Source organism: Nematostella vectensis, chromosome 5, assembly GCF_932526225.1.
Source record: "Nematostella vectensis chromosome 5, jaNemVect1.1, whole genome shotgun sequence".
Classification (NCBI taxonomy): Eukaryota; Metazoa; Cnidaria; class Anthozoa; order Actiniaria; family Edwardsiidae; genus Nematostella; species Nematostella vectensis.
In genome coordinates, this window is record NC_064038.1 from 7,717,404 (window position 1) to 7,734,551 (window position 17,148).

Here is a 17,148-nt window from a genome sequence, read left to right on the forward strand (position 1 = left end):
ACATTCTGAATCATAGGTTTATTGTCATAGTTAATTGTATTACATTGTATTTTATTAATAACCTTTTTTAAGAACACCCAGCCTGAGATTCTAAGATATTTTAATAACATATAATATAATAATAGTAATATTATAATATTAATATAATATTTAAAAAATTGTCATTGATATTTTGTGTGGTTCTCTTCTTGATACTCCATTGGGTATTATATTTTTATATGCACTGAACATTTCCAGCCTTTAAATGCTCCGAAATTAAGAACGGCCGAGTCTCAACAAAAAATCAGACATTCTTAAAAAAACGAGTGTACCAGAATATGAGGTGCAAACCCTGTGTGTATGAGTTTTTACCTGAAAGGCTATCAGTTGTTTGAACCATCCAAAGCAACAGGAGTAAAACAATCGTCGTCTCCGAGCTCATGACTAACACCCAGTTCCAGAACTGCTAGTATTTTTTTAACTTAGAGGTAAATTACCACAGCTCTAAATTCCATCTGGGAAGCAAAATAATTGTGTTTAAGGATTATTCAAATGTGATGCCAGAAGAACTTTTACCAAAATGAGTTTTTATGGCTGATAACTAGCCAATGAAACGAACGCGATCTTTAAGATGAAATACAAAAATCTCGTTTGTACACCATTATCGCTTTTTGTTTGAATACCGCTATATTAGAGTCTTTTCATCACCTTCAACTTGTTAATATTCTAGTTTTAAGAAGCAAAATATTTTAAGCTCGTTAAAAAGTGTCTCTCGTCGCTTTAGTAACCTCAATGTGGAACAGGGGCTTTATTTGTCAGTAGAAAGTCTTGTCGTCATCTCGTGAAATTGGATTGTTCCATTAAAGCAATTTCAAGTCTATAAAATCTTTTGAGGGATATATTCTTAATCATTTGGACTTCGCTGTTAGATCATTTTGACACGTTGCCGCGGTTAAGGGATTTCTTGCAACAATAGTTGTAAAGATGTATACCTGATGTGTAACACTTAATGAAACCCTCTAGAAAACGATTGATGAGCTCTTTGCAGTTTTTTGAAAACATAATTCAAACGAAATTCGCAAGCTTTTGAATCACGTATGGATTATAATGTTTTTTTTTTTTATTATCATAGTTTCGTGATTTTCTCTGCGGTTTGATAGCGTAGAAAAGGCGTTTGTTTTTCAGGACCTTCACATCTGCTTGTGATGTACAGTACTCACGGTTTGTCTGAGCTGTATTTCGCACCTCTTGCTGGCTTGTTTATATTAGGGAATGTAGACTTCCTTTTCTTAAATAACCAAGCTCCCATTTTCAGCCGGTTCATGAAATCTTTTAGTTACATAAGGAAGTTAGCGTCTACTCCTTTTAGGCGAATGCAAACAACTCGAGGAATGGCTCGTCAATGTTCACTTAGTGTAATCAAGTCGAGACTAGGTTAGGTAGTAAAAAGGATTAAAAAGGGCAGAAATATTAGGGGGTATGTGCCCCCCCAATATTTTCGAAAATTGTAAATAAATAACCAGTAAGGACGTGGCTGTGCCACCCAATATTTTCTTCATGTTTCTGTATTGTGCCCCTCAAATATCATGAGGCCTGTTCGGCACTGAAAGGGAATGAAAAAAATAAATGCAGAGCACAGGCACATAACTTAGGTCCCTACCTTGAAGCATGAGCATGAAGGGGAGGGGGATGGGCATTAAGCTTAGCAGGGGTGGTGGTGGGGGGGGGGGGGGGGGGAGGATTTTCCCTCTGATATGAACATAATTTTTATTTGGATTTTTTCGGTTTAGACATAGGGACAAATGCCGGCACCACAAAATTGAGACACAACCGCAGACGGGTCATCTGTATATCAAAAACTACGAGGTAAGTATATATATATATATATATATATATATATATATATATATATATATATATATATATATATATAGTGAGTGCAGGCGTTCATATAACAATGCTCAATACATAGGTGAAGAGCGGGATATATCTTGGTTTGTAGGAAAAAAAACACGCGAACTACCGTTTCATCTCTACAAGCCTGTTTCGTGGTTGCCCACTCATCAGGAGATTACAAACCAAGATATATACACGGCGCACGATTATAAACGTGTATCGACATGTTTGTTTTTTCTTCAATACCTACTACCCCATTATGAGCTAATGTTGAGCACCGATGAACAATGTCAATTCGTCACTAGGACATCTCATTTTAGTAGAAAAAATTAAATACTAATACGCTTGCGTATAAAAGGGATGTTGCTTAAACGAACGACGTTAATAATATTCCACCATTTATTCACAACAAATAAATGAATTTGTGAATCCACAGAATACCTCTCAACAAAGATAGATAGATAGATTCATTTTCAATTTATTGCAGTCTTTTGGAGGCTTCCCAATCGAAAACATGAATTCCAACCGGACGATTTTAAACTAATTAAATCCTGCTGTGTTGTTATACTATGCAGATTACTAGGAGATTAACCACTTTTCACAATTAAACAATATTCTTTACCCTATCGAGCGAATTTTACCTTTCATTTTATAAGAATAAATAAAAATCCCCACTACAACTCTAATAATATAGCTTGACTGATACCCATTACCAGGGATATTTGTCAAATAAATCATGAATGAACGCAGCCTTGGGCCACATGGTCAACATCATTTTATGACTGACAAAGAACACGGTTTAACTGCTGCAACATGACAACAAACTATAGCTGAAAATAGCTAGAAAAAGGTAAATAACAATAGAAGAGTGGTTGGTAGGCACTCTTTAAAGTCAGTGGTAGTAGTAGTGGGGGATACAGTGTTAGTGGGAGGAGGATGAGGGGGAGCCAGTAAATCCAAAGTCGAGGTTAGAACAATAGGTGTAGAGAGGGTGGGGAGAGAGGGGGCGATACAGAGCCGGCGCCAAAAACTCACTGACTGATGACGTGAATGAGGTCAATAGGGTTGGCTAACATATATAGTTGTCCGTCCATAATCTAATGTTTGATATTGTTGCGCTGTTATTTCTTTCACTTGTAGAAACACCCGTTTCCTAATTTGGAGCTTCTGGTGCATTTCTTTGTCAAGACCCAATCAAATGACATCAAGCTAACAGCCTATGCACCCCCAGGTAATAGAATAAACACTGGCCTTATTACAGACAACCCGCTATTACAGAAACCCTACTATAACAGACACCTTGCTATTACAGATGCCCTTCTTTACCAAGTGATATTGCCTGAATGTTTTGTCCCTATTTTCAGTGAATCATGATGGGATGTATGAAGTCATGGACGAACCAGGTTTTTATTCTCAAACATTCTAGATGCATGGGATTTACCTTGTAATTTCTCTTTATCTCCCTGATATTGTACAGAAAAGATCCCCACCCCCACCCTCGAGGGAGGTAAGGATCTCTCTGAGGATACGCCCCTCTCGTTCTGTAAAAGGACTTTTTGACTCCTACAAATCGTACCCTGAATTCGCGGGTACGACATATACTTACTGTATATAAAACTGTGTCGAGCTGCCATTTAAAAATGACTGTGTTCATCAAGATCAGGGTATCATCTATCGAGTCACATAGATTCTAATCCAAGGCCAGTTGTTAACGGTTTCAAGAGGTTTAAAACGCAGTCGTTTTTATCTCATTTGTAGAGGACCCGTCGTCCTCTCTGTTTTCACATCAATCCTCACCCAAGCAAAGCTACGAGAACATGCCATCCAAAGGTTGGTCTTAAAATAGTTTCTGAAAATGTTAGAGAGACTTGCACCAAGAAATCACGTGTCACGACTGCTGTGGCCGTCAAGCCATAGAGCGATGAAAAAAATATTTCAATAAAAACAAGACCTTTTTTCTGTCTGGCTTATGCTAAGTTCGGAACAAGTTGTAATTTCGCCGCCATAGCCGGAGCGCGCGCTAGTTGGTCATCTAAAAATTTATGAATACAAGTTGCCTATTACGTAGAGCAGTCTGTTTTTATAGGGGGAAGTCAGTGCATGTGAGTGCTTCTTAGTCTGCTTCTGTAGGGCGAGGAAGTTTCATGTGAGAACCTTTTAAATCTGTTTCTATAGGTGGGCGTCTTGTTTGCTGTGTTAGTTTAGATTACATAGATACATTATTCCTAGTTGTGAAATATAGCTCCTAATTATTTTGCTGGGTAAATACTAAAGTAATTAATTTTGAGAACGTGTGACGGACGACTTATCGCGCATGAGCATTCAGCGGCATCCAACTTCTGGCCATATCGAAGACTCGGGTACGGAACAATCGCACAGATGAATAAAATTAATTCATAAAGTTTTGTGTGTTTTTTAGCCTTATGAATGCTTCTCTTATCGGCCAAGACAATAAGCGCCGACCAGCGTTGATTTTTATTTTATTACAAATCTCATTTATTTTCAATTTGACTGAGAACCTAATCCGTCCCAGGTCCTTTACATTCGCCTGCGTCCTGTGGCTTCAAAGTCGTTGTGACGTCACTCGATCTCCCCAACCTCTCTCAAAGTTTACTTAATTTGAATTTATTATGTTTTATTCCAGCTTCGCCGCCTCTGCTACCCAGAAAGCAGATTGGTGGTGAAAGACCTTCGTATCAGAACATGCCACCTAAACACGGTAGGTATTACGTCATGTCAGAACATCCCACCGAAACACGGTAGGTATTACGTCATGTCAAAACATCCCACCGAAACACGGTAGGTATTATGTCATGTCAGAACATCCCACCGAAACACGGTAGGTATTACGTCATATCAGAACATCCCACCTGAACGCGGTAGGTATTACGTTATGTCAAAACATCCCACCGAAACACGGTAGGTATTACGTCATGTCAAAACATCCCACCGAAACACGGTAGGTATTATGTCATGTCAGAACATCCCACCGAAACACGGTAGGTATTACGTCATATCAGTAGATCCCACCTAAACACGGTAGGTATTACGTCATATTAGAACATCCCACCTAAACACGGTAGGTATTACGTCATGTCAGAACATCCCACCTAAACACGGTAGGTATTACGTCATGTCAGAGCATCCCACCTAAACACGGTAGGTATTACGTCATGTCAGAACATCCCATCTAAACACGGTAGGTATTACGTCATGTCAGAACATCCCACCTAAACACGGTAGGTATTACGTCATATCAGTAGATCCCACCTAAACACGGTAGGTATTACGTCATGTAAGAACATCCCACCTAAACACGTAGGTATTACTTTATGTCAGAACATCCCACCTAAACACGGTAGGTATTACGTCATGTCAGAACATCCCACCTAAACACGGTAGGTATTACGTCATATCAGAACATCCCACCTGAACGCGGTAGGTATTACGTCATGTCAGAACATCCCACCGAAACACGGTAGGTATTACGTCATGTCAAAACATCCCACCGAAACACGGTAGGTATTATGTCATGTCAGAACATCCCACCGAAACACGGTAGGTATTACGTCATATCAGAACATCCCACCTGAACGCGGTAGGTATTACGTTATGTCAAAACATCCCACCGAAACACGGTAGGTATTACGTCATGTCAAAACATCCCACCGAAACACGGTAGGTATTATGTCATGTCAGAACATCCCACCGAAACACGGTAGGTATTACGTCATATCAGTAGATCCCACCTAAACACGGTAGGTATTACGTCATATTAGAACATCCCACCTAAACACGGTAGGTATTACGTCATGTCAGAACATCCCACCTAAACACGGTAGGTATTACGTCATGTCAGAGCATCCCACCTAAACACGGTAGGTATTACGTCATGTCAGAACATCCCATCTAAACACGGTAGGTATTACGTCATGTCAGAACATCCCACCTAAACACGGTAGGTATTACGTCATATCAGTAGATCCCACCTAAACACGGTAGGTATTACGTCATGTAAGAACATCCCACCTAAACACGTAGGTATTACTTTATGTCAGAACATCCCACCTAAACACGGTAGGTATTACGTCATGTCAGAACATCCCACCTAAACACGGTAGGTATTACGTCATGTCAGTAATACATCCCACCTAAACACGGTAGGTATTACATCATGTCAGAACATCCCACCTAAACACGGTAGGTATTACGTCATATCAGTAGATCCCACCTAAACACGGTAGGTATTACGTCATATTAGTAGATCCCACCTAAACACGGTAGGTATTACGTCATGTCAGAACATCCCACCTAAACACGGTAGGTATTACGTCATGTCAGAACATCCCACCTAAACACGGTAGGTATTACGTCATGTCAAAACATCCCACCTAAACACGGTAGGTATTACGTCATATCAGTAGATCCCACCTAAACACGGTAGGTATTGCGTCATGTCAGAACATCCCACCTAAACACGGTAGGTGTTACGTCATGTCAGAACATCCCACCTAAACACGGTAGGTATTACGTCATATCAGTAGATCCCACCTAAACGCGGTTGGTATTACGTCATGTTAGAACATCCCACCGAAACACGGTAGGTATTACGTCATGTCATAACATCCCACCGAAACACGGTAGGTATTACGTCATGTCAGAACATCCCACCTAAACACGGTAGGTATTACGTCATGCTAGAACATCCCACCTTGACACGGTAGGTATTGCGTCATGTCAGTAATACATCCCACCTAAACACGGTAGGTATTACGTCATATCAGTAGATCCCACCTAAACACGGTAGGTATTACGTCATATCAGTAGATCCCACCTAAACGCGGTAGGTATTACGTCATGTTAGACCATCCCACCGAAACACGGTAGGTATTACGTCATGCCAATAGATCCCACCTAAAAACGGTAGGTATTACACCAAATGCTCATTGAGTCTCAATCTTATGGATCATTATAAATGAATTCTGCAATTCTCAACTAAAATGCATTTGTTTTTGTTTTGTAGCAGCCCCACCGCCCCCCCAAACCTCTTCAAGCTACGAGAATTTACCTTCCAAAGCAAAAGGTTAATATTCTTGTGAAGAAGTGAGCCTGCAGATATTTGTTATTAAATTCCATATTTCGGTAAAAGTTATACTGAGAATCATCCCTGGGGGGAAACGGGTGACTCCCGCTGGAAAAGTCACATGTTCTCGTAGAGAAAATTAATTTTTACTCTAAGGGATAACAGTGTGTGTGGCCTGCATAGACTTCTACCACTAGAGCATAGCAAAATCGCGTGGGTGTGGGCGTGGGATAACTTAATATTATTAAATTAGCATTTATAACAGGCGAATTATAACATAATTATAACTGGATTGTATTCACAGTGTTGTAAAAAGATATCAAGCACGCCTCTTTCGTAACGAATTTGAAGGGGGTTGCAATTCATTTTTTTATAGGTATCAAAAAATAAAGGCAAAGTTTTGTATTTTATGGGTCAGGCCTAAGGGAGAGCAGGTTTTCTAGAAGACCCTAAGGAAGAGCAGTTTTTCTTGAAGACCCTAAGGAAGAGAAGGTTTTCTAGAAGATCCTAAGGGAGAGCAGGTTTTCTAGAAGGCCCTAAGGAAGAGCAGGTTTTCTAGAAGATCCTAAGAAAGAGCAGGTTTTCTAGAAGACCATAGCACTTGGGGCAAATTTAACACCCTAAGGGAAGTAACCCGGGCGATAATTTGACTTAGTAGGCTGTCGTTGATCAGTACTGTACTCACACAAAAAGAAAGAAGTAACTTCCCATAACATTCCTAACTCTAGGAATTCTTCGTTGCAGGTACTGCACCTCCCGGTCCACCCCTCCCCCCTCGGGGACAGGGCACCGGGTCAAAAGGCTACGAAAACGTAGTTGCAAAACCTCTCCGCACCCCCCCACACAGCCCTAGAAGCTACGAGAACATACCCGAAAGAGAGCATGGCAGCAGTTATCAGAATGTCGCGCCAATAAACAACCCGATACCCTTACCGGTGCGGGCTCCTAAAAGTGCTGCGACTCCTTACCCTCAGTCGTACCAGAATATTCCACCCAAAGCAGGGCCGACACATGGTTACCAGAACCTCCCCCCCAAAGGTGAGATTTTGTCACACGTACCCAGCCTTAAATGCGCATGGTGTTAAACGTGTCCAACCTGTCTTGTCATTTGTGTTGGAAACAGGAAGAACTCGTCGCCTTTATTACTTTATAGTCCAGTATAATTCTGCCTTTTTTTAAAAGTACACCGGGTTGTTAAATGAATGCTGCCCTGTTTGCAAACCTCATAGCGATCACTATGAAAAAACTATCGTTTTTCTACTTCGTTCGGTCAGCTCCCTATTTTGACTGTACACTTTGGGGGTCCGCTTCAATCACTTCTTCTTTTTTTTTTGGCTTTTTTGACGCCCTAGAACTGAGTCGAGAATCTCGTTTTGCTCTCCGCCATTTTGTAAAAAAAAGGCCCAGACCCTAATGCTTTAGAAAATAACAGGTTTCCTGCGCGCTCGCCCAAGGCTCTCTGATAGACCATCTAAAGAAACAACAGCCATTGATTGGTATGGTTGTATGATGGTTTCGGTGGTGCAAAGCCTCGTGACAGCAGTGTCGGAAAAAACACACAGCATTCCTCGCCCGGCAATAGTGTGCAGATAATTTTATTTTTTCTCTTTTATTCTAGTGGCTCCGAGGCGTGTCCAGACGTTCCATTCAGACACCAAACCAGTCGTTAAACAGCGCACTAAACCACCTCTGGTGCGTCGCTCCCTCACTCAGGGCGAGGGCGAAATGCAGTCATGGACCGAACAAGGTCATTAAAACAGGAAGACCACATACTTCTAGCATATAGTTTTTTTTATTCAGCGAGAATTGTTTTATAATACACACGCATAAGTAAGAATAGAATAAAGCTAGCATTTCAATTGTAGAAAAGTCGTGCATGAATAAGGATAATATTATTAAAAATATTTTCTAGGGCTTCTAGGTGAAGTGATAAAGTCAGTGTTGCCCATAGGTCAGGGCACGTGACTAGATACCTTCGTTAAAGTCGGTAGATTCGACGGTAGATCGGTCAGTAGTCGATAGATCCGTCGTTAGATCGGTCGGTAGTCGGTAGATCCGATCGACTGTGCTGTTTTAGTTGTAGGATGAATCGAAATTCGCTGTAAATCAGCCGGATTTACTACTGAGGTGAAAACTATATATGGGCTTTAAGACATGATAACCTGAATAATGAGAACTTACAATATTTTTCGAAGATGCATTGTAAAATATGAATAAAATTTTATGGCACTAAAACGCGATATAAAGGTTAATTAACGCTTATTTTAGAGATTTATTAAAAAATATACATTTTCGTGCTGAAAATATTTTATCACGACGTGCTTGGTATTGTAACCATGGCACTAAGGGTATTGTAACCATGGCAATAAGGGTATTGTAACCATGGCACTAAGGATCTTGTAACCATGGCACTAAGGGTCTTGTAACCATGGCACTAAGGGTCTTGTAACCATGGCACTAAGGGTCTTGTAACCATGGCACTAAGGGTCTTGTAACCATGGCACTAAGGATCTTGTAACCATGGCACTAAGGGTATTGTAACCATGGCACTAAGGGTCTTGTAACCATGGCACTAAGGGTCTTAGGTTTTTTGTTAGAAACAGATGCATGGTCACCCAAATAGTGAGGTGGCGGACATCTTTGTTTTTGAAGGCCAATAATTATACCAACGACCACACCTCAAATTCCATTTTGTCTTCATTTTTTCACGAAAAAGCTGTAATTTAGACTTCTAGAAAAAAATATTTCTACGTTTTTTCTTCTGTTTTTGTTCTTGTTTTATGTTCTTTTTTTTAGAAAAAGCTTACTGGTGGAAAAATGTCACAAAATAAAGCTATTTACTTACAAAAGTTTCTACTTATGACTGTACATTACACTCGTTCTCAGTCACACGTGCACTTTGTGTTCAGGGCCCTATGTCCACTGATTTGCATTTTCATTGTATTTACTGGCTTGTTTTATAGAAATCGGGAAGTTAAGTACCATTACCTTTATTATAATGGTGAGGCCCCGTAGTTAAGCTTTGACAATGATTTAAGTATTATATTAAAAATCTTCTGGTCTAGAGATCGATAGAGAAAAGAAAAGCAGTCAGGCTATCCAGCACTGCAATGCATTGTGAGCCGCGTCATTGCGCGCACACTCTTTTGTCAAGCCTTCTCCACTACACACAATGACGGGGTCGCTGTGTACTCGAACAAAGCACATATGGTTGTTGCTTATGACTCCCCTTTCCCGTAAATATTTCCATTCCAGATTCATGCCCCTTGAAATGGTCTTTCTTTGCAGCTTCGCAAGGTCGTTTTGCGTTGCCTCGTCCTGTCCAGATCTGTAGGATTGACGTGTTGGAGAATGGACAGATCCTGGACTAGAGGACCTATTGCTAGAGGTCAACCTAGTGCTCAACCTTGCGGTACACCCTGGGCTGTCTCCACTCTAGAAAAAGGGAAAGCCTCCATATAATAAGTTTGCACGGTGATAATAAATATGTTTCAAACTAAGAGACCATGGTCTCTTGTTCAAAGCTTTTCTTCATAGAATCTTGCGACTTGCACTTATGCCTAGTGTACACTAGTGACATAACGGCATAACAACACAGGCGCCGCACTCTTTTATGTCCGACATAACGACATGGACATAATGACAAACGAAAAAAAATTTTTTTTTTCTCTTACGTCGTTATGTTCATGTCTTCCTGGGAAGCCTGTAAAAAACTGGTATGTTACCCTTCGTAGGCCATTGCCTTGGTTTGACTGCAAAAAAATGACCTTACCGTACTAGAAGTTATAAGTTTCATCATATTTTTCGCCGCTAGTTGCTTTGCTGTTTTCTTGTTGCCATAAATACCTTGACTCGTCCATTCCTTCACCTGAAATAATATAATGCGGTATACTCAATGTTTGGGTTACCTGTGTAGCGGAAGGACTGGAAACGAGCCGCGGAAATTTCGAATCGTTCCTCGTCCGTTTATGACCTTTGTGTGAAGTTATAACAATTCTAGATTTATCACTTTTTATTAACAGACGTCATTATCAAATTAGCAGAGTTATGCCTCAAAAGACAAGGAAAGCCTTTTTTTGTGGACTACCTGGGCTTGGAAGGCTTTTTAAAAAGCGATCATCGAAAACCAAAAGAATAGCACGCTCACCATTAACAACTAGCCCTTCATACGAGAAGACCACTATTAGAAAAGAATCTCCAAGAAAAACACCAGTAAAACGAAATCATGAAAGCTGCAATGATCTCAGTTTTGCTTCTGTGTCAGAGGAAGGATCTCCAGCAAAGAAAATCCACTTTGAAAGAGAGGATCCGAACCCGGGAGATCAAATCTCTACATCGCCACCGGTGGCTGAACGGAGCGATTCGAAAGGTGTGCTTAGCCCTAAACTGAACCAAGAGGCAGTAGAAAACATCGAAAACATAGAGCCCAAAGTCATGCTTAGCTTTTCTTGTGATAACCTGGGATGTTTGGAAATTTCTGGCTGCCAAGAAATCTGTTTGGAAGAGTCAGCAATGGAACAAGGATTTTTCAGGGAAAGCTTTGTAGAGGAAAGTGTTGCGAATGCGATCGAAGAGGAAGTTGTTGTTGAGTTTAATCCGGCACCAGTGGCAATGGAAGTCGAAGAAACTCGGCCAACCTCATTAGGCGAACTTGAGGCAGCTTCTGCCGTTACAAAACATAAATCGCCTATTCGAAGCCCTCAAGAACCTAGTACTCTCATTCCAAGTCGTACAATCGAACCAGAGCCATCTATTGTAGAAGAAACAAAAGAACTGCCAGTTCTGAATGAAGTCAATACCACAGTCACAGATAATGAAAACTGTGTATCTAAAACTGAAGAAAAATCTGAACCCAGTATAGCTCCTGTACCAATCATTTCAAGGAAAGAGCCAGACTTCCAAACCCCATTGAAAACAGATCCGGTGTTCAAACAGCCAATACCACCTAAATCGTCCAGAAAGACACCAAATCCGCTAAAATATATGTTACGGTCAAAGTCTGTCTCGACGCCAAATAAACAGAAGCACATAGAATGTAAACCTGTAAGTAAACTTGTAATGAACACTCCTAACCCCAATAGACAAAGACCAGAATCAATACTGGACGGGCATAGTTACCGGTGGGTGCAATTTCAGAGTGTGCTTGGAGCTTTGGAGTGTATACACTCCTCTTGCAAGAGCCGATTTCTGACGGCATGTGATGAGCATGAATTGAGGTATGGTAAAAGCTCTGTGGTTAGAATTGAGTGTAACATCTGCAAAAAAGATGTCTTTGTACAGACCCTACTGAATGAGACTCCACAAAAAGCACACAAGTTGCGCTCAAAGTCCATCTCAACACCTTGTAAGAAAAAGCAGGAAGAGAGTAACAGGGGGAGGGTGGGAACTGTGAGTGTGGCATCCCACCAGCAGATTGGAATATCTGCACTTGATTGCTCAGTGTATAAGTGGGTTGAGCTGAGAAGTGTGGTAAATGCAATAGAGTCATTGCATTTCTGCAAGAATGGATTTACAATGGCGTGCAATGAAAAGGCATTGCAGCATGGAAAGATTTCACTGATCCAGATAAAATGTAGCATTTGTAAAGAAAATGTGGCCATACAAACTTATGGGGAAGACACACGTTAATATGATGTTAATACAATCATATGAATCAGAAGATCTTGTGGAACTTACAGAAGCTCAAAGAGTATAAAGATGTTTAATTCCATTTGGATAATTAGGTACTATCAGAAACCTATAAGTGATTCAAAACATGTAACTGAAATTTTTTTTATATATTTGTGCCATCCTGTGAACTATTTGTTTAAGTCCTTTTGGATAATTAGGTACTATCAGAAACCTATAAGTGAGTTAAAACATGGAACTGACACTTTTTTTCTTACATTTGTGCCATCCTGTGAACTATTCGCTTCATATTGGTACACTTACAAAGAGACCAGTCACGCATAGATCTCTATAATTTTTCAAGTATAAGTGTGGCTACTGGCACTACAAGAAAAATAATTAAACGCAGTAAACTCTTGTACTATACAAAATGACATCATTTTAGCACATGTGCAAGTAAATAACAGAAGTTTTAACTCAATGGCTCTATTGCTGATGCAGTTGAATACTTGTCAATTAAATTTTAACTGGATTTGGCATTTTGGATTAGTTAGGTTGTCTGTTATAATATTTCCTCAACATTCTCAGTGTGCCTGGTAGCTTTTGCTGCAATAATCAAAGTGTAAGGCAATTGAATTAACAAAATAACATGCATACAGAATTTCTCGATTTTGATTTGTGTGTGCATGATAATTGCTCGCAGGGTTGAATACAGTCACATTTCAACTCACTGATAGTTTTCTGGTACAATCTGCAACTTTAAGTATGACTGTTGGTGCTAGATTTGGATTTAGCCACAGCTCAGTAATGGCTCTGAATAGCTTGAGTTCTTGCTACAGAAGACAATACAAATCTGTATATTAAATGTTTATTATATGTTACCTTGTTTATATATTAATACTATAATAAGAAATTGCATGCTTTTAGAAAACAAAATGACTGGAAACCCTCCATCTTTTGGCAAAATATAACCCTGTTATATCTGTTTTTAAGGGAGAATATGCAAAATGCACTTTCAATATCTATTTTTAAGATACTAAAGTATTAAGTCTAGAAAAAAAAAAGAATTCAATATAAGCTCTTTCGTGTATTAACTGTTGCATTTATAATAAATCAAGGAGAATCAGAAATCTGTAATTGTCTTTTGAATGTCATTCCCACAGATGTCCACAAGTTAAACCATTTCAAAGCAAGCACAGTAGAATCGACTAGCTGGTCTGAAGACAAAGAGATTATTGTCTGCAGGTCCATTTTGCAGCAAAAAAAGAACTGGATACTCAAGCATTAGTTGTATTATTCTCTTGTTTTTTTTTTTTTTTGCTTCAGCTGTAAGGTCAGTTTACACTTGTGAATTTTATGCATTTTTTGTTGCATCTGATGCTGCGATTTTTCTCACATGTGTACTGCACCCCAAATCACAAATATGTAAATGTGATGCAACTTCACAATTTTTGTCACAGCGATAGTGCACCAGTTTCCAACAAGGCAGCATGTGCTATAGAAAAATCGCTGAGATAAAAATCACACCTTTTAGACTTACATTGCACTTTACAATGAACTCTTTGCAGTGGTCTTGTCCCCGCATATCTTCGCTATATTTAGGAGTCGGCCATCTATGAGCAGCTGTGTACTCCTGGAGTGTGCCGATGTAGTTCTCTACTGTCTCTGGACCCTTTGGAGGAGCGGTCTTTGGATGCAAAGGGGATATTCTTGATTCACTAGATACCTGAAATAAGGTATGATCATTTAATAAAAATCTAATAAAATCAATAATCACATGTAACTGATCATTTTAAAAAATTGCTTTGGATGGATGGATAAAACCATTTTTTTGCCCTACAGATATACAGGGTCACAGCTAGTGGCCCATAGCTAATGACCTTCCCATTCCCTCCTGCAGTACAGCTGGCATCTATTAAAGAAAATGCTGGAAGAAAATAAATGTATAATGACATACATTATAAAAGATAAATAAGAGCCAGCTCTTATGCAAGTTTCCAAACCTGTGACATCTTGTATGTGGAACTGTTTCCTAGAGAAGGGTCAAATGTCAGTTCTTCAATTGCTTTTCTTGCTGCATTCCCCTTTGCCTCCTTCTTTGTTGGACCATAAGCGCGACAGCTACTCAGAACACCATCAACAGTCACATCACATGTGAATATTTTGTCGAACCCTCGCAAAGACTCATCATATTCTTGAAAGGTTACTTTAAGCCCAGCCTGGGCACATGCTTCCATAAGTGCACTGATAGGATTCTTGGTCATAAGCACCTGAACCAGGACAGCTTTTAATACTCTCTGTTTCATGACTGATGTGCTTGTGTTTTGTAGTCTGCTCATTTTTGAAGGGGGTTCCTGTTGAAATGGAAAGCATTAGCTTTATTGTGTGCATTTTACTGGTTGGTGTTTTTTTATTTGGGGGGGGGGCGGAGTAGACAGGTCAGTATATTCATAAACAAACAAAGAGCTAGATGAGTCAACAATAATATAAAGATATCGGAATAGGAAATAGTCACCCCATCCCCTACTTCCTGGGAGGGGGAGCAATTATTTTGGTGTTACCACGACAAAGGCTAGATTTTTCAGCGATATTCTAAAGATATATAAATAAGGGACAGTCAACCCCATCTCTTTACTTTCTGAAGAGGCAAAACTGGCATTTTAGAAAGGATTTTACTAATTGTCTAATTCTAATTGTTCTAACGGGTCAAGTGAAGGAAGTCATAAGACGGGTATTCCCCCACCGTCTTCCCCTAAAATAGGGGCGAAGCCAGAGGGTGGCCTAGAGCCCCCCCCCCCCCCTTTGGCAGCCAAAACATTATCTATAATACAGGAGAAAATGCCTTGAAAGTCCCTTTTGGGTTCCCCCTGCTGTTAAAAATCCTGGTTACGCCGCTGTAAAATCCCTGATTAAGTAAACTACATACACCGCCGATTACAATAAATCGTTCCTTGGCCATACAGTTCAAACAAATTAAATGTCAAATTAGTAAAAAAAAAAACTGTTTTCTCTTCTTGGAGTCAAAATACAGCCGATTTTATAAAGAAAACTATAAAAAAAGTGAAAGTTTATTTCGCAATACGCAACCAACCAAAACAAAATAAAGTAAAAATTGCAAAGTGAAGACCCACTAAAGACCTACCTTAAGATATATGGCTGAAAAAAGCCGTTGCCTCGAGGAAAGGAAAGGAATCAAATTCTGCTAAATAAGCACTAAGCTGTCTTTCTTTTTTCTCCGAATTGATTGCGTTTGTTGTCGTTATCACGCCGAGGGAGACTGGCGAGAGACCTGCTTGTTGTTTCTCGGAAAACCGGAAACGCTGTTGACATGTCCGATCATGGATGTTTTCCTTTCGTCTCACATATTCTTTGTTTCAAACTGGTCGAAAGTGCTTTAAGCTTGTTTTATAAACAGTATAGCTTTTAAGATTGAGGGATATTAGCTTTCAAAATCTAAGTCGGGATCTATAGATTTATTCGCATCGCATCACCAATGTTGGTACTCGAACCCGTTCAAAGTCCGTGTATCGACACATAGCGCCTGATTTTATTCCGTTACCCAGCTAAGTAGATGCTTTTTCGAGCAATTAAACCATTCCACTGCTTCCCTAAGAAAATTATTTGGCCCCAAATTCAATTATATGATGTCATCATATAGCTCATCCCTTCGTCATCAATGATTTGAAATTGAACAACAAGAGCAAACAAAGTTATGGGAAACACGTGCACTATTTCCTCCAAAGTAGATTCGAGTATAGCAACAAGAGAACAGCGTTTGTATGACGGAAGAGTCGACAACACATCAATAATACAAGAATCATCTTTTATTGACAGAGAAGGCGGAGCTAGTAATAAAAGGTACACGAAGATTAAGAATGGAACACCGAACTGTTTTAACCGGCAAAGGAGACTTCCGGGGCACGATTTTAGGAGGGTTGGCGAACACGTGCTTCTTAGGAGATACGAGTGCTGCTGTATTAGTATGGCACTCTCCCGTTGGCGAGAACAATCTTCCTTCAGTCTTGAGAGCAGCCTAGAAGAGAGCGAAATGCCGGCGGTGGACGAACAGGATCCTCAGCGTCCTGTAAACACCGCGTTTTACCACCTTCTACATTCCCGACAAAATTTGGAGGATTCTGATTCGCTGGATTCTATGGAAATTGAGCGACCTTCGTCGGCCGCCGAAGGATCAAGCGACTTCGCGCGCTCTGCCAGTTCGCGTCACAGTCGTTGCTATAGTGACGATATCCTGGATGAGACCCCTTATGTAACTCCTGAGGAAAACTTTCCAGTAGAAGGCTTCAGACCCCCAGTATGCGATATCGATGGGGATCTTTCGTCTGATTATGATGGTTCTAGTTCTGGTTCTAGTCAAATTCGTTTTCGCCCATTTATGTCTTTGAACTCGTGTGTATCGTGCATATCACAGGCGAGCAGAGCTGACCGCTGTTTGCCCGTTTCTAGGTCAGATAGTATGTTAGAGACTTATTGGAGGAAAGTGAATCGTCTATCTTTGCTTACACCAGAGCTGAAGATAAATGCCATATAATATTTGAAACAAATCACTATAATATAATGATAGT

The 17,148-nt window shown here is 40.0% G+C and overlaps 3 protein-coding genes and 1 long non-coding RNA gene across 10 annotated transcripts in view; 3 read left to right on the forward strand and 1 right to left on the reverse strand.

The window, feature by feature from the left end:
* LOC5505734 (formin-like protein 13) overlaps window positions 1–8,822 on the forward strand; it is a 30,916-nt gene extending 22,094 nt beyond the window's left edge. For all 7 annotated transcript variants that reach the window (XM_032374064.2, XM_032374066.2, XM_032374071.2 and 4 more), the window contains 9 exons: window positions 1,770–1,845; window positions 3,016–3,106; window positions 3,240–3,278; window positions 3,634–3,705; window positions 4,164–4,235; window positions 4,520–4,594; window positions 6,899–6,958; window positions 7,703–7,996; window positions 8,577–8,822. In XM_032374064.2, coding sequence (XP_032229955.2) covers window positions 1,770–1,845; window positions 3,016–3,106; window positions 3,240–3,278; window positions 3,634–3,705; window positions 4,164–4,235; window positions 4,520–4,594; window positions 6,899–6,958; window positions 7,703–7,996; window positions 8,577–8,713 — 916 coding nt within the window. In that variant the 3' untranslated portion in view covers window positions 8,714–8,822. The remainder of the gene's footprint in view (window positions 1–1,769; window positions 1,846–3,015; window positions 3,107–3,239; window positions 3,279–3,633; window positions 3,706–4,163; window positions 4,236–4,519; window positions 4,595–6,898; window positions 6,959–7,702; window positions 7,997–8,576) is intronic.
* Window positions 6,972–7,650, forward strand: LOC125562970. The gene is made up of 2 exons (XR_007308024.1): window positions 6,972–7,392; window positions 7,451–7,650. It is a non-coding gene; the product is annotated as an uncharacterized LOC125562970 (long non-coding RNA).
* A 931-nt stretch (window positions 8,823–9,753) lies between the features above and the next one.
* LOC5505735 (interferon-inducible double-stranded RNA-dependent protein kinase activator A homolog) lies at window positions 9,754–14,904 on the reverse strand. Its single transcript, XM_048727363.1, has 4 exons — window positions 14,569–14,904; window positions 14,106–14,291; window positions 10,731–10,826; window positions 9,754–10,393 (listed from the first exon to the last, which is right to left on the reverse strand). Exons 1-4 carry the CDS (start codon window positions 14,902–14,904, stop codon window positions 10,049–10,051), a joined length of 963 nt encoding a protein of 320 aa, XP_048583320.1. The 3' UTR covers window positions 9,754–10,048.
* On the forward strand, window positions 10,905–16,327 carry LOC116613523. Its single transcript, XM_048727362.1, has 3 exons — window positions 10,905–12,681; window positions 13,729–14,301; window positions 14,408–16,327. The coding sequence occupies exon 1, from the start codon at window positions 11,006–11,008 to the stop codon at window positions 12,584–12,586; it is 1,581 nt and encodes a 526-aa protein (XP_048583319.1). The 5' UTR covers window positions 10,905–11,005; the 3' UTR covers window positions 12,587–12,681; window positions 13,729–14,301; window positions 14,408–16,327.
* The last annotated feature ends 821 nt before the right edge of the window (window positions 16,328–17,148 follow it).